Source organism: Podarcis gaigeae (assembly GCF_964106915.1).
Source record: "Podarcis gaigeae genome assembly, chromosome: 5".
Taxonomy (NCBI): Eukaryota; Metazoa; Chordata; class Lepidosauria; order Squamata; family Lacertidae; genus Podarcis; species Podarcis gaigeae.
Window position 1 is genome coordinate 44412240 of NC_139681.1, and position 18288 is coordinate 44430527.

The 18288-nt window shown below is 41.6% G+C and overlaps 1 protein-coding gene across 1 annotated transcript in view; it reads left to right on the forward strand.

Moving 5' to 3' along the window:
• The first annotated feature begins 9924 nt into the window (after window positions 1-9924).
• LOC310845729 ((E2-independent) E3 ubiquitin-conjugating enzyme FATS) overlaps window positions 9925-18288 on the forward strand; it is a 141956-nt gene continuing 133592 nt past the window's right edge. The window contains exons 1-2 of the mRNA XM_083741246.1: window positions 9925-10049; window positions 12087-12753. Of these exons, the coding sequence (XP_083597372.1) occupies window positions 12421-12753 (333 nt within the window). The 5' untranslated portion in view covers window positions 9925-10049; window positions 12087-12420. The remainder of the gene's footprint in view (window positions 10050-12086; window positions 12754-18288) is intronic.

Sequence of the window (18288 nt, forward strand, 5' to 3'; positions counted from 1 at the left end):
GCCCTGATCCTGTTTGGGGTCCTACATACGTGTCATTTCAGATACATATGTACTGGTAACTTTGACACATTTAGTGCTTCCTGTAGTTTGGCTCTTGACCTGCAATTCCGAATTTCTTTTCTTGACACATGAACCTAAGATGTATACAACGTGGACTAAGCAAGCTGCCTCACTTGCTTAAAGTGACTGGTTTTACAGGCTTGGAAATCCTACTCATCTGGTACTGATGACTTCATAGCAAGACTCCTAGTGTTGCCATCTCAAAGGTCAGTTGTTCCCAAAAATTGCTGACAAGGAAGCCCAGAATACCACAGTTCCCTTAATGCCTTAGTTCCTCCCAGTCGTAGCTTCTATTATGTCAGCTTTTCTGTTTCTGGATTTCTTTGCTACTGTTAGGACTTGTGCTTAAAATCAAATTAAAAAAACCCTACAAAAGTTAAGAAATCAACAAAGTAAAAAAAAAAAATTAAAGCAGTTTGTGAGGAGATAGCAATAGCATTGTCTGGTCTGAGAAACATTGCTTCTGTGCATGCACAAAGTACTACTAAACAGCTGGATTTTCAGATGGCAACAGACTTCACACTTTCCTCAACTGCCAGCATATTATTATTTTTCTTTTTATAAATGAAGCCTCTTCATCACAACCAGTAATAAACATAAACTTTCAGGGTTTTATTATTATTATTAAATTAAAACATGCCCCCATACAAACACCCATGGAGGTGAACTTCACCCTCAAGTAACTCAGTGATTGAATGGAATCACCCAGGCCCCAGTAAAACAAGAGAGAGTGTAAAGCCACATAAATAACAAACAAAAGTCCAGAGAGACAAAGAAATCCTGATAACAGGATTTCCCGAGGAAACTGAGCGAAAACAGGGAAAGGCACAGAGAGATTTTGTATTTCTTGCTTTGTACATTGCAGGACAACATTCATTTGCTACCCTGGGCTCCTTCAGGAGGGAGGGCTGGATATAATTTCAACAAATAATAAATAATTCAGCCAAACAGAGTGGAAAAGTTCCCTCACAACTACCCAACCAATCAGAGCACCCTTTACCTCAGCGCACACTAGGCCATTCCGACTGATTGCTAAGCCACACATCCTCCCATCCCCCTCTCAGCTAGTTGACTTTAATGTAACTAATTTTTAAGTCACACCTGAAATCATCTCTGCTGTTATGCTTGCAACAGTGGGATTGTCAGTGCCCTGAAGCCCTGGCCTACCTGGCAGCAAGTGAGTATGTCAAGTCCAAAGTCCCGGGATCAAGCCACACAAGCAAAGCTCAGGAAACACAATCCAGAGTCACTCCAAGTAACCAAGTCCCACACTCAGGATACAGTCCAGAGTCAAACCTAAAGCCCAGTCCCATAGAGGTCGAGGAACATCCAAGCTCCATCAACATGAGCAATTGAGCAGACCCAGCACCTCAGCTCTGCTTCCCTTTCACACCAGGTATGTTGTTTGCCGCATCTGGGCTTGATGAGGCAGGTGACCCTCACCTGTTCTGAGCCTACTCCTGCTGAGGAATCGCAAACCTCCTCCCAAAGCTAGTGAGCCCCACCTGGCCAGCTAGGGACTGGGCTGTGGGGCCCTGCCTGCCTTGGTCTCCTACAGTGCAGATCCCTTATGCCTCAGAGCCAATGCCTTCTCTTCTTCTACTTCCATGGTTCATTTTACGTATCCTATGTTCCTGCATATTTTAATAGCACATTCAAGGCAGCGGGGCAATTTACATCAGGTAAATGATACAGGGAGAAAGGATTAACCCTCTCATGCAACAAAATGGCTCCAAGCAAATTTGGACCTCTCATCCTCATGACTGCTTTTACATTAAAAATAACAATAATGACAGGCAATCCAGTAACATATTTCCTGTATCTCATTTGGTTTGGACTTCAGAAATTGATGCCTCTCGGGCATGCAAGATTTGAAGTGCCCACACAACGTCACTGGAATAAAAATGTCAGCCTGTATCCTCCTTCCCATTTAACACAGAACCTCTTGGGGAAATCCAATAACTAAGATAAAACATGTTTCTAATGACCCGTTTGCGATAACTCAGTGTACTGTTTGCAAATTAACACACACACCCATAAGCACCCTGAGAGTAGCATTTCCTATATGTTTGTTTCTATGAAAACAACTATGAAAGTTGTTTGTTCACTATGTATTTGGACACCTCTTAAGATACTGAAGAAAGAAAATGCCCACCCACCCCAAATTGGTTGGTACGCCCCTTCCAGTTCTCTTGTATGCAGATGATGCAGTGCTAATTTCCTTCTCCTGTGTGGGCCTAAGAAAACTTCTAAGATCTCTCACAGCCTATTGCAAAGCTGAACAATTAACAACCAACTATACTAAATCTAAAATTTATGGTGTTCTCTAAAAAAAGAATGAGATACAAATGGAGAATTGACAATTGATCCATTGAACAGGTATCGTCATTTAAATACCTGGGCATAACTTTTCAGGAACAGGGCTCATGGCATTACCACGTTAAAAATACTATTCAAAATGCCCAAAGGTCTACCAAAGCTATTACAAGGTTTTTCTATGGGAAAGGAGACCAATATATTATGGCAGCCTCCCAGGTCTTTGCTGCAAAATTATTAACACAACTGACATATGGCTCCCAGATTTGCAACTTCCTAAATCTTGCTCCCCTAGAATCCTTCCAAACTAAGTTTTATTGCTGCCTGTTAGGGATTCCTTCCTGCGTATCCAATATAGCTGTCTGCTTGGAGGTGGGGCAAATCCCCGTTAATGCTTGGATATGGATCCTGAAGATCCATTATTAGTTAAAACTTATTTTTCCCCCCCATTAGGTCGGCTCCCTTAACCCTACTGGATTCCCACCAATCCAAATGGAAATCTACTCTGCACGAAAAGCTAAGAGGCTTGGGGTTCTCCCCACAGGCCCTGATAGCCGTAGGTTATCAAAAAGCTAGAGCAAATTTGGGATGTGGAACTACCAACAAATTTGGGATGTGGAACTACAATGCGATGTGAGCGAGATGAATAAACACCCAGCTATAAAAGACAATGGGAGAGGGTTTACCCCAGTAATATATTTGTCAAAATTACAAATACCCAAATACAGACGGTTGTTCACCCTCGCGAGATTCAACGTGCTGCCATCTGCCTTATTGCAGGGCAGATTCGAGGGTAAACCATATGCGGAATGCGTCTGTCCCTGCGGCTTGATGGAGGTAGAAACTGTCTCTCATGCCTTGTTACGATGTAGTTTCTATGGGGACATACGCTCAGCATTTTTCACCCCTGCTATGCAAAAATCTTCAAATGGGTCCAAACTCCAATGTTTAAAATCTCTGGTAGAGGACAAAAATCCAGAGATCACGTTAGTAAAGGTAAAGGGACCCCTGACCATTAGGTCCAGTAGTGACCTACTCTGGGGTTGCGGCGCCATCTTGCTTTATTGGCTGAGGGAGCATGGCGTACAGCTTCCGGGTCATGTGGCCAGCATGACTAAGCCGCTTCTGGTGAACCAGAGTAGTGCACGGAAACGCCGTTTACCTTCCCGCCGGAATGGTACCTATTTATCTACTTGCACTTTGACGTCCTTTTGAACTGCTAGGTTGGCAGGAGCAAGGACAGAGCAATGGGAGCTCACCCTGTTGCGGGGATTCGAACCGCCGACCTTCTGATCAGCAAGTTCTAGGCTCTGTGGTTTAACCCACAGCGCCACCCGCATCCCTGGTGGCCAAATTCTGTGCGATTGCTATAAAACTTAGGGAACAAGTTGTGATATCATCATGATTAAGGTTTTAAATGACAACTTCAGGTTATATTTTAGTGAGTAAGATCTAATTTATATATTTTAATTGCTGCTATATCTGTACTGTCCCTGTTATACCGAATTGCATATTTAAATGTATCCCTATTGTGTTTCATGATTTCCCTGATATTGTATGTGAGCTGAAACTGGTCTGTGACCGAAATAATATATTCATTCATTCATAACCAAATTCTTCATGATGGTTCCTGAGTTCAAGTAGCAGGCTTTTGTGTATGATATGATTGGGTGCCACGTTGAATGAAGATAGCACCCCAAATCTTTCAAATCCATGCTGATTTCAATCACTGTTTTCAAAAGTGCACTGGTTTTTTTTGGTTTCTTAGAATTCCCAAGCAAAGTTGGGTATGAGGCTGTTTTTTAAAAAATACTGAGTATATGAGAAATTGGCAACAATGTCCAGGAAACTCAACTGTTAGGACCACACAGTTTTATAGTTTGGAGAGCACTTTTGCCTAGCTGGCATGTAGCATTAAGCCAAACCATGATTTAACATGATTGAGCAAGCCTGCATTTTCCCAGAGCGAAGATAGTGACTACAGTGCTCCTCTCCTGCTGTTGCCACAACATCCAAGGCCAAACCTAGCATTATGTCCATACCTGGTCTCATAGTTGAGCTCATTCCAGACAAACTGTAGATAAGGTTTGTTCATAGTTTGTCTGCGGAAGATATACCAAACAAAATGCTAAGTCAAATCATGGCTTAACTCACAGCAGTCCAGGACTGGAGGAGTCAAGGGGCTGCAATGCAATATTCTTTCCCCAAGCCTACATGTTTTCTCCGACACACGAAGCCATGGTTTGGCCTGTTGTTACATCGCATGTGAACTGGATCTTTGTGTCTCACCACATTTCCCAAAGGGCCAAGAGGGATTATGTAGGCTGCAGAGAAAGTGGCAGGTTTGCTAAAGAAGTACCGGTAATTAGTTTTTTTCTTATGCTTGAGACATTTTCACTAGGAGCCCAATCATATTTAAAACACTTGGATAGTACTGCACCTTACTGTTTAATCATCTGAATCCTGAAAGCAGTGGCATGTGAACAAACCTCTAACACATAGGTCTCAAACCTTATATGCTTCTTAAACCTTTTATGTCAATGAGACTGGAATAAGTAGCTTGGAGGACTGCAGCCATGTCTCTTATTAAATCACTTACACCCTTGAAAAACTTGCCCACAGTCATTATTTGTCTTTTGCAAAATCAATTCTGCTTCTCAAGGCCAAGTGATTGCCATCATGTTAAATCATTATGATAATTTACGTCCTTGATAGCAAAAAGTAGGAGAAAGATGTGCAGCCTGCTGTTGTGCACATTTACTTGAAATAAGTTCCATTTAGTTCATTAAGACTCTTCATGTCTAAGTTACCATCATAGGACTGTGGCTGTTGGTTGTGGCTGGGGTGTTTTGTTATTGTTGTTGTTGTTGTGATCCAGCTAGGAGACATACATGCACATTGATTTTCCACTGGATGCTGAGCATCTACATGGCTGTTGTATGTACATAAACAGTTGTTCAATTCACCCATCAGAGCTGCAGCTACGTAGTGTGCCTTTGGGACCAAACTATGCTGCAGGGAGATACGAGATACATGACTGGGTTTCCTGGTGTTTTACTTGCAAACAGTGCAGAAGGCTCTAATTTAGCCTGGACCAGTGGTGCTGTGGCAGATACTTAACCCTCTTCCATCATGCCACCTAGCCATTTACCAAATCTAAATCCCATTTCTTGCCAAAGCTGGTGTTAGCTCTGTGGTGGTAAAAATAGAGATCTATTTATTGTCCAGAGGATGAAAGCAGCATTAGAGAAGGGAGATTTTTATTGGCAAATGACATGTGAGAGCAAATTAAACTCCCTCCCTAGCAATGTTGCTATGATTCAAATAGCCATCCCACCCCAGGCAATTGCCTTTATGAGACCTGATCACAGATTTCTCATGGCAGATAGCAACTAAACAATGCTGATCAGCTGTTGCAGGAGGTTGCGACTGTAGGAGTGGGACAGAATTTAGTTTGCTGCATTTAAAAGTGAACCTACCTAATTCTCACTTTCCGAAACAATGCACAAACTTAAACAATCCTTCAAAATATACACACCTCTGAGTTTTGCACTGCTGTTCTGCAGTCTACTAAAGTGTACAAAAATGCATTTACTGAGGCAAAATGTGTGCCTACAGGTACATATGTGAGTGAAAGTTGCATGCAAAAATGCATTAGGATAAATTGTTTTTCAAAAATGTATATACAGCGGTATATACAGGTTACGAACTTAATTCGTTCTGGAGGTCCGTTCTTAACCTGAAACCGTTCTGAGGTACCACTTTAGCTAATGGGGCCTCCCGCTGCCGCCTTGCCACCGGCGTGCGATTTCTGTTCTCATCCTGAGGTAAGTTCTTAACCCAAGGTACTACTTCTGGGTTAGCAGAGTCTGTAATCTGAAGTGTTTGTAACCCGAGGTGTTTGTAACCCAGGGTACCACTGTATTAGGCAAAATTTCATACATCAGGAGAAATGTGCACTAAAATATTGACAAATTTTCATGAGGACTTTAAAATAGCCAACTTATGTGGAAATGTGGAGGACTGAATGGAAGACTGGGAAAATGAGAAATCACGACAAACTGAAACAAAAGGATTTTCCTATCCTTAGTTGTGGATTTAGTTCCCCTTCTCTGCTCCCTGTTGAACTGCTTATTGGTGGTCTGTAGAGCACTACACCCCCTTCATGGATCACTGCCTTGCCGTGGCGAAGGGGCTTGAAGAACTCAGAGAAGCTATGAACTATGCCGAGCAGGGCACCCAAGATGAACAGGTCATAGTGGAGAGTTTTGACCAAACGTGATCCACCTGGAGGAGGAACCGGCAAGCCACTCCAGTATCCCTGCCAAGAAAACTCCATGGACAAAGACAACAGGCATATAAAAGATATGACGCTGGAAGATGAGCCCCTCAGGTCAGAAGGCGTCCAACATGCTACTGGGGAAGAGCGGAGGGCAAGTACAAGTAGATCCAGAGCTGATGAAGCGGCTGGGCCAAAGCCGAAAGGACGCTCAGTTGCGGATATGCCTGGAAGCGAAAGGAAAGTCCAATGCTATAAAGAAAAATATTGCATAGGAACCTGGAATGTAAGAACCATGAACCTGGGTAAGTTGGAGGTGGTCAAAAATGAGATGGCAAGAATAAATATTGACATCCTGGGCATCAGTGAACTAAAATGGACGGGAATGGGTGAATTCAGTTCGGATGACCATCATATCTACTACTGTGGGCAAGAAACCCGTAAAAGAAATGGAGTGGCCCTCATAGTCAACAAAAGAGTGGCGAAAGCTGTACTGGGATGCAATCTCAAAAATGATAGAATGATCTCGATACGAATCCAAGGCAGACCTTTTAACATCACAGTAATCCAAGTTTATGCACCAACTACTTGTGCTGAAGAAACTGAAATTGACCAGTTCTATGAAGACTTACAAGACCTTATAGAAGTGACACCAAAGAAGGATGTTCTTCTCATTATAGGGGATTGGAATGCTAAAGTAGGGAGTCAAGAGATAAAAGGAACAACTGGCAAGTTTGGCCTTGGAGATCAAAACGAAGCAGGACAAAGGCTAATAGAGTTCTGTCAAGAGAACAAGCTGGTCATCACAAACACGCTTTTCCAACAACACAAGAGACGACTCTACACATGGACATCACCAGATGGGCAGCATCGAAATCAGATTGATTATATTCTCTGCAGCCAAAGATGGAGAAGCTCTATACAGTCAGCAAAAACAAGACCTGGAGCTGACTGTGGCTCAGATCATCAGCTTCTTATAGCAAAATTCAAGCTTAAACTGAAGAAAGTAGGAAAAACCACTGGGCCGGTAAGATACAATCTAAGTCAAATCCCTTATGAATACACAGTGGAAGTGAAGAACAGGTTTAAGGATTTAGATTTGGTGGACAGAATGCCTGAAGAACTATGGATGGAGGCTCGTAACATTATACAGGAGGCAGCAACGAAAACCATCCCAATGAAAAGGAAATGCAAGAAAGCAAAGTGGCTGTCCAATGAGGCCTTACAAATAGCGGGGGAGAGAAGGCAAGCAAAATGCGAGGGAGATGGTGAAAGATACAGGAAATTGAATGCAGATTTCCAAAGAATAGCAAGGAGAGACAAGAAGACCTTCTTAAATGAGCAATGCAAAGAAATAGAGGAAAGCAATAGAATGGGAAGAACCAGAGATCTGTTCAAGAAAATTGGAAATATGAAAGGAACATTTCGTACAAAGATTTCCATAATAAAGGACAAAAGTGGAAAGGACCTAACAGAAGCAGAAGACATCAAGAAGAGGTGGCAAGAATACACAGAGGAATTATACCAGAAAGAAATGGATGTCTCGTATACCCCAGGTAGTGTGGTTGCTGACCTTGAGCCAGACATCCTGGAAAGTGAAGTCAAATGGGCCTTAGAAAGCACTGCAAATAACAAGGCCAGTGGAAGTGATGGTATTCCAGCTGAACTATTTAAAATTTTAAAAGATGATGCTGTTAAGGTGCTACACTCAATATGCCAGCAAGTTTGGAAAACTCAGCAGTGGCCAGAAGATTGGAGAAGATCAGTCTACATCCCAATCCCAAAGAAGGGCAGTGCCAAAGAATGCTCCAACTACCGCACAATTGCACTCATTTCACACGCTAGCAAGGTTATGCTTAAAATTCTACAAGGAAGGCTCAAGCAGTATGTGGACCGAGAACTCCCAGAAGTGCAAGCTGGATTTAGAAGAGGCAGAGGAACCAGAGACCAAATTGCAAACATGCGCTGGATTATGGAGAAAGCTAGAGAGTTCCAGAAAGACATCTACTTCTGCTTCATTGACTATGCAAAAGCCTTTGACTGTGTCAACCACGGCAAACTATGGCAAGTTCTTAAAGAAATGGGAGTGCCAGATCACCTCATCTGTCTCCTGAGAAATCTCTATGTGGGACAAGAAGCTACAGTTAGAACTGGATATGGAACAACTGATTGGTTCAAAATTGGGAAAGGAGTACGACAAGGCTGTATTTTGTCTCCCTGCTTATTTAACTTATATGCAGAATTCATCATGCGAAAGGCTGGGCTGGATGAATCCCTAGCCGGAATTAAGATTGCCGGAAGAAATAACAACCTCAGATATGCAGATGACACAACCTTGATGGCAGAAAGTGAGGAGGAATTAAAGAACCTTTTAATGAGGGTGAAAGAGGAGAGCGCAAAATATGGTCTGAAGCTCAACATCAAAAAAACAAAGATCATGGCCACTGGTCCCATCACCTCCTGGCAAATAGAAGGGGAAGAAATGGAGGTAGTGAGAGATTTTACTTTCTTGGGCTCAATGATCACTGCAGATGGTGACAGCAGCCACGAAATTAAAAGACGTCTGCTTCTTGGGAGAAGGGCAATGACAGGCCTAGACAGCATCTTGAGAAGTAGAGACATCACCTTGCCAACAAAGGTTCGTATAGTTAAAGCTATGGTTTTCCCAGTAGTGATGTATGGAAGTGAGAGCTGGACCATAAAGAAGGCTGATCGCCGAAGAATTGATGCTTTTGAATTATGGTGCTGGAGGAGACTCTTGAGAGTCCCATGGACTGCAAGAAGATCAAACCTCTCCATACTGAAGGAAATCAACCCTGAGTGCTCACTGGAAGGACAGATTGTGAAGCTGAGGCTCCAATACTTTGGCCACCTCATGAGAAGAGAAGACTCCCTGGAGAAGACCCTGATGTTGGGAAAGATGGAGGGCACAAGGAGAAGGGGACGGCAGAGGACGAGATGGTTGGATAGTGTTTTCGAGGTTACCAGCATGAGTTTGACCAAACTGCGGGAGGCAGTGGAGGACAGAGGTGCCTGGCGTTCTCTGGTCCATGGGGTCACGAAGAGTCGGACACGACTGAACGACTAAACAACAACAACAACAACAACAACAACAGAGCACTACACTACTGTAGAGCACAGCTGATAGGCCATCTTCTATAAGAACAATAAGCAGAACGCAACACCTTACATTGTTATTGTCTGGATGGCTTTTAAAATATCCATTATAGCGGCTCTTAATCCCACTGTTTTGTTTTGTCCTAGCAATAAGAAACTGCTGTGCCCAAGGGAACTCCAGCCTATGAGTTCTGCTTCTGATTGAAGAAGGCTATTTGAATCTCCCTTTTCTTTGAAGAAGGCAGCCTAGAACAGGAACTGACTCACCTGCAATGTTGTATGTATAAAGAAAACTGTCCAGGAAATAAAGAAAATAACTATCATCACTGCCCCAAAGGGAATCAAATTACAAATTCATGACTTCACTGTAATCTGTTTTATTGCTGCTGAATGCTTTATTGGATCTGTGCAACCCCCTGCAGATAAGCTCAGAAACACGGCATAACCTACGGTAGAACATCTTTCATGGCTGTAAATGTTAATCTCATTATAAGGAGATTAACAATTCACAGACATGAAATTCTGGAATCATGTGCCCGTGGTTTCCCCCCCTCTTTTCTTTCTGAAGAGTTTATTCTTTAAATACCTAAATGCACATCATCTACTGCATATCTAAATGCACCACACACAAGAAAAATCAATTAATTCCTTAGGCATTAAATGAGAGTGATTGGAGCTCATTTATGTTGATTATCTACAAAACAGCTGCAATTGCTAACAATACAATTGTTTTATGATAACATTAAACAACCAGTTCCTGAGAAATTTAGGGCTTGGCCAGGCAGAAGCAGTAATATGCTTGGCTCATTCTTCCTCCATTTCTTTTCCTGGAAGAAGCGACCTACCCCAAGGTTGTTTAGCCATTGCAAAGGACAGACACTTTGATAACAATCCCAGTGATGCTAATGTCACAAAACCCTAAAGGGTTCAAACTCTAGTTTTAGGCATACTTACTTGGAAGTAAGCTTCTTAAAATCACTGCAAGTTTTTTCAGTGTAAATGTGTTTAAGACTTGGGGTTTGGTCATATTACTTTCCAGATATCCTTACAATTCACATTGATCAGAGATGGCTAAAGGAAGAAAAGATTAATATAGAATAGGATGGGGAGGGCAAATTATATACAGCAGAAGTGGGGGGCTTTTGACTGCAGCCTCTTAATTCGGCTATGACTACCTGTAGGCTATGACTACTTGTCAGTCACCTGACATCATATGACATCAAGGTGCAAGATAGGTAAAGCTATGCTTCCAATGGAACAACCAGTGGCCCAGATGGCCAGCTGCTTTGCTCCAGCCAGAATCTTCATAGACAGAACTCTATACTATAGCTGTATTGTAAGAACAGCAATTTAAGAGCTCACTTTCTTGAGCTCGCTTTCCCCTCCTCCCTCCCATTCCTCCTTCCTCATGTGTCATGTCTTTTTAGCCTGTAAGCCTGATGAGAGGGACCCTCTTACTACTGATTTTTATAATCTACTCTAAAAGCCTTCTAAGCTAAAAGACAGGTTATAGATGCCGTATATAAATAAAAGAAATAAAGTTCCATGAGAGAGGGAAACATCTATCTCTGTACATATCACCCTAGACTGAGCTTGGAAATGTACAGGAAGTTTGTACAGAACCAGAGCATTATGCTCCAGCCAACCAACCGTTTCCAAAGGCCTGATGGGAAGGAACTGTATGCTACGATACTTCCCCAAATTTCATCACGTGAAATGTAAAGGTCTCGCCACTTTCCAAGTTAACAGGGTTGCAAATGGATGTTTTTTTCTGGAAACATTTAACATGGAAATGAGTGCTAAACTGCCAATAGATTCCACTAGCCTTTCAGAAATGGCTTCTATGCCATGTGAAGGATCACATAAAACATGGAAATCATCTGCTAAGGACTCGCCAGGAAAACAGAATAAAGTGCTGCCTCAGTGCAGCCCAAGGATATTTGACTGCCACTGACATTACAATCTTTTTGGTACAATGTTAATACATTATTATCTGCCCAGGCATCTTAAATTGGTTTCATTGCCTCTGCATGGGTTATAGTTGGTTTTTTTGTATTCCAGTTTTATTGAATTATGAAGAATGCATGATGTGATTTATTATTAATTTATTATTAATTTTATTTTATTAATTTATATAAAAATAGCACACCACTGTGGAATCCACCAGGATATAGGGTGGGCTTAGAAATCTTTAAAATAAATAATAATTAATAACCTTATTTTGTTAATGACAAATGACTATCAGTGGTGTCTGCAATCCTGTACTCTTATCAGTTACTCCAGATTTTTTACAAATATTTTTTGTATATTACAGGTTCTGAGGATCATTAAAACTATTCGGATTCAGGAGTTTGGGGCTGAAATAATCCAAGCTTCTAGTCTGGGACACCTTGTTTTAAGGACATGTTGCTTTTATGTGAACTAAAAGAGCTACTTTGAAACCAGAGGTCAATTTTCAGTTACTTGATAGCCGCTGAACAATGAGGCCAGACTGCAAGTGAGCAGATGAAATTGAGAACGTTTCAGGATCTGAAGGGTCTTCCTGGAACAGCATAATAAGGCTGCAACACAGGCCTTTTACATTACACATTCACTTTCATGGTTTGGGATTTAACAGACCTCCACAGTTTGGAAACGTTTTCTGAGGAATGAAAGTTTTGAACAGCAGCGGCTTTTTAAGCAGCCTTTCAACACCCAAGGAAGAGAACAAAGCCATGTCTGTTCAAGCAGCAGACCTCATTAACGGCGAGACCCACAGTAGCTCACACTGTTCGGAAAACAGTGCCTGTGACAAGAAGTATCTCTCTGGAGGTGTGGTCAAGAGGTGCCAGGTAAAAATCTTTTGCGTTGGAGTGAAAGAGCATGTGATGATCAAGGATGCCGTGGGGACTCACTGGCTTCCCAAGCAGAGCAGAGCCCAGCGACGCTTCATTTCTACCTGGAAGGGGCTGCAAGGAACGGACAGGAATACAAAGCATGATGTAAGTCCAAAACAAATGCTACTGCTATGGTTTACGCAACACGTTTCAGCCAGGTTTCAGGCTATAGAAATGTAGTCATGCTGGTAGACAATCTGTTGTCTGGGTTTAATAAATGTGGTGCCCACCACAACTGGAAGTTGAACAAGGAAAGCATAACAATGCTCCCCTAGGCCAAGGGTGGACTACAATTCCCATCATCCTTAGCTAGCAGGACCAGTGATCAAGGATGATGGAAGCTGTAGTCTAAAAACAGCTGGAGACCCAAGTTTGGGAAACCCTGACCTAGGTGGTATTGTACACCAGCTCACATCACCCTCAGCTGGCATGAACAATGGTCAGGAATGATAGAAGTTGTATTCCAGCAAAATCTGGAAAGTCACATGTTTCTCATCCTTATCCTAGACCTATGGATTTGGTAGCATTGCCCATCAGATTCTGTTTGATTGTCTGTTAGAGTTAGGAATTCATGGCATAGCCTTGCATTTTCTCCATTCCACTTGAACATAATCTTTGACCATGTCACTGCAGAGCGTCCTCAGCTGGTAGGTTTAGGCAATTTCTTTCTGAGGTTTAAATTGCAGATCACAACCTGCTTTATTTTTTAAAGAAAACGGCTATATTTGGAGTTCATTGTCATCAATATACTAATGACACCCCACTTTGTTTCCTTTCCACCATTCCAGGAACAGCTGCTGAGTCTCTTAACCAATGTCTGAAGGTTGTGGGCTGGATAAGGGCAAGCAGATTGATGCTTAATCAAAATAGAATGGAGATAATGATATTTAGGGGTACAATTGACCTTAGGGACATGTATTTGCTTGTTTCAGATCGGCTCATGCCCCTTTTGAAAGACTGGGTTCAGAAGACCTCAATCTGGGTCTGCTGTGCAGGTTGTGTGTATAGTCAGGAACCAGGAATGTTTTTTCATTTATATCTGTACTGGCTACAGATAAGGCTCTTGTGTCCATCTTCCATTTTGTGGTAACTGCTCAAGGTTCCAGAAAATTGTATGACAGTATCAACTGGTGCAGAATTCAGTGGCATGCCTTCAGATGTGAATTGGACATAGGGAACAAATTTTATGTCATCTACACTAGTTAGCTGTTAGATCCAGGTATAACTTAACTTGTAGGACGATAAAGTCCTAAATAATCTGGACTTGATTTACTGAGAAAAAAAGTTTCCCCTTTCCAGCCTTTCTGCCCCTTCTTCTGTAAGATGAACTGTGCTTCAAACTTGCTCTTCTCAGGCAGTAACTGAGGGTTTGGTAGAGTGCATTTTCCATTCTAGTTTTGCAAATATGGAATGCTTTTCCAAGAGAGACTTGCCTAGTGCCAGCCTTGTGTTGTTTTAGGAGGACAGTAATGACCCTTTTTATCCTGCAGGTCATTTGGTAATTAGACAGTCCAGATAACTGCTATGCAATTCATTCCAGCTTTTTAATAATTTGCATTTGCTCTCGTTCTGATCATATTTTATAAAATTGTGTTTTAATTGTCAGACCATTAGTCCACGTAGTTCAGTATTTTCTACACTAATTCTTCAGAGTTTCAGTCTTTCCCAGCCCTTCTTGGAGATGACAGGCAGGGCTGTCAAGAAGGTGGTACAGGGTTATGCATGAACCAGACCCCAAGCCACCAGCCCACCTGGCCCCGACACTTGGTTTACATGTTTAAAGAAAGTAAGTCAACTGGGCATTTAGAAAGAAAGCTAGAAAGCAAAATGTGAAGGTAGCTGTTTAAGGTTTAATCCCTGATGCTAAGCAATCAGTGAAAGGAATGTAGGGCATTTCCTGCAATTTCCCTACTGAGATTTGCTCTCCTCCAACAAAAACAGCTTGCAGTGAGAAGCTCCTGATCAGGTACACAAACAAAGCAAATGATGTGGAAATTAATGAGGAATAGGCGAGAGTGGAGTAGAGAAACTAATATTAAATGCATTACCACCAACCAGCAGACCAACCCAACCTAGAAGATGGGAGGGAAGTCTCCCCAAACAGCAGTAAAACCAAGAGAAGCTTGTTGCTGCTGCTGCCAACCTGATGCAAGATGGATGTTAGCTTCGTTGTGTACTGGGGTATGTTTGTCTAAAGACTTTCCTCTGTGTCCACATTATTTCATTCACTCCCTAAGTATTCTGCCTTTATAGTATAAAACACAGTTGGCTGGCTTTGGTATGTTTGACTCCCTTCAAATAAATTCAGCTTCCTTCCTGATGAGGAAAATTTGTGATATTGGTATGTCCCCAGCCCAGAGTAAAACAAGAGGCAGTTTTCATTGCTGTTGGGGCGGGTTTAGAAAGTCAGCATATTTCATCGAAGAAAACAGGTATTTTTGTCTGCATAGAATATGATGGTTAGAATAACGCTTTGTGCAAAATGAAAGCACCCTGACAGAGTATGTACTTAAAGTGCTAATTGTACCTAAAGTACTACTTGTAAGGAAATTTAGAGGAAGTTCCATTAGAGGATAAAATCCTCAAACCACCTTTCTATGGAATAACCCGTTCGAAATAAGTGTGACAAACTGTGGAATTATGCATTGCTTGAAGTCCCATTATTCTCTTTTTGTGAAGGCAGTCTTCTGTCTGGACAGATTCAGATTTTTAAAGTGGGGAGGAGGGGGAAGCAGCTGTTCCCACCTTTACTTCACTGTGGTTTGTGTGCTCAAGCCCACCCACCCCAATTTCTTCTCTCCTGAAGAGATAAATATGCAGGGATAGGGACACAACTGTGTTGTTCCACTCCGTTGCTCACTGACGGGTCTCTGAATTACACCACTTGTATGATTCTCCATATAAAAAATGTACTTCCTCATAGGAAATTAGGTGTCAGTAAGAAACGGAGATTGAACATTCCCTTCTGACATCTAGTTTTCTATATGGGGAGGTGTTGATGATTAAGAACATCCAATCATAAATCCCCTACCCAAAGTGGAACAGCTCCAGTTCAGGTTTAGGCTACAATACACACTTAGTGGGGTGGCAGGAGTGGCGGGAGAGCCTAAAGTAAAAAGTGCTTCTGAGTCAATGTGCATGAAATTGCTCTGCCAGCATCTCAATGAAAACTAGGTGTGACATGGAAGATCCATGAAAAGGACCTACCATTTAAATAAATAAATAACAAGTGATAGTAGTGAAGCTGCGTGCATGGGGTGGGACAGTGATTGGCAAATTTAGAGGGCTCCCAAAGCTGTTGTTTCCTCCACTGGGAAAAGATGCCTGCTTCATTAGGAAGTTGCACAAGTGAAAGTTTAAAAAGCCATTTCCCTCTCCCTCCATTGCACTATGGCCTTTGATCCCAATCAGGTCTTCTACATTTGTTTCTCAGTTTTAAAATGTTCATGGTGAATTGTGTTCATAGATTTTGGGCATGTCATCTAATTTGACATTTCATCTGGTCCAGAGTCAAAATAGGCGATCAAACCCCAATTAGCAACCATTTCCATTTATTTTTGGAGGCTCTGTCAACACTTTTAATGGCACTAGGAGTTACGTGGAAGTTTTAAGCATATGTAAACAATGTAAAATGTTTATGCATATAGTATAATCTCTCAAGCAACATAATTTGCCTCATGTTTGAATGAGGTTATTACTATTTCTTATGAATCCAATGTGCATGGTACAACGCAATGACAACAATGAGATTTTAAAGATTCAAGTGTCAAGGAGATAAACACATTACTCTGAACCATATTTGTACTCTGCTGCTCTTTCAAATAGGCAGGTGGTTGTCTTCCAGAAAGTAAACACACGTGAAATTTGATCACCTCTCCATTGTACATGGAATAAATTATGGAAGACACTGTAATAGGATAAGCTCCTATGTGGCTCTTGACTCTCATTCTCTGATCAATGCAATATTTCAGAGTTTTTGCAAGACAAAGTTGCACATTGATTCATTTACTGTGAAATTCAGCAGGCAGCCAAGACTTGTTCTTTAGATTTTTGCAAGAAACTAGGAAGGAATGTAGTCAGAATGTAGATAATTCCTTTATTTCATCTCATGAATTTTCATCTTAAAATGAACTAAATTTAATTATAGGGATGAAATATTAAGAAAGGGATCCAGTCCATAAAATATGCAGTAAGAACTGCAACTAAGAGCTACAAGAATACTCTTGGTTCTATGAATGCCAGTTGTCTTATAAAATCAGTGTAGCATATGGAATATTAGCTAAATTTTAAATAATACTTTTGGTGAGCTTCAGAAGCTGAAGCAGCTATCTGAATCAATTTCTTAGGGATGAAGAAGTCTTTCTGAGTACTAAAAGGCGTTATCCCTGGAATAAATTGCATATAGCTTATAGTGCACCCCTCCTAACATCACCCTTCACTACCTGTGCCACTTTATAAAAACCTGCCATTTGTCCATTTTGTTCCCTTTTACAGAAACACACAGCATAGTCTGGGCAGCTCAGTTGGTACAGCATGGTGCTGGTAACACCAAGGTTGCAGCAGGTCTTATCCCCGTATGGGATAGCTGCATATTCCTGCATTGCAGGGGGTTGGACTAGATGATCCTCAGGGTCCCTTACAACTCTACAATTCTATGATTCTAGAAATCCCTTCACTTGAGGGGAAAGGTATGCCCCTTATATTCTTCTAAGCACACCGACACTTACCCCTGGAAGAATGTAATGAAGATTTCCTACCCCTACTTTCCTCACTATTTATGCTGTGCTACTTAATTGTGAACTTTATCCTTAAACCTTCTCAAAGGCATTTCAAGGGTCATCAATAGTTTTCACTAGATCAGTCCTTTGATAAGTACAAACAACTCTTGAGATAAGATGAAGGAAGGAATTGTCATTTCACAATAACTGTGTTTTATTTGGAATATATATACTGTATTCCTGTTCCAGAAAATAAATATGGCTTAGGTCCCCACAGAGGAAACTTAGCAGGTACAAGTTTCACAAATTCTTCTGGGTTATGAGCCCAATCTGAATCTGCAAGAGCCCATTATTTCCTCTACTGCAGCTGTCAGGTAAATGCCTATCAAAACTGCATGGAAGAGACTGTGAAGGCAACTGTTGCCTTGCAAGGAAGGCACTCACTGCTTATACAGCCAGAGAAGACTTCTTCAGCTGCCTTCAGCCACAAACCTTAATCACTTCAAACATATGTTTGTGTAGGAAAAATGGTCCTTTAATTCTTTATAATAGTTTAAAAAATACAATTAGAGGATCATAATATCCTCCCTTTTTTCTTTTTTCTACCAGAAGGGTGCCCAAACTGTGGTCTACAGAGCACTGGTGGCCGGTGAACTTCATTCAGGTAGTCCACAGTGTGTCTGGCAAAAGATGTCTAAAAAGCATTCAGCATCTAGCACAGTGCATTACAATTGCTACAATAGTCAGGAAAAGTAATCATTAAGTGGCCTCAGCAATTTTCAAGCAGGGGGCAAAGTTTCGGAACCACTGATCTAGCAGTTTCTTAATGTTGCATGAACATACAGAGCTCTGCTGTCTTCACAAGCTGCCCATGTTAATTTCAAGAGAGGTTTCACAAGCAGTTCTTTGCACAAGCTGGCCT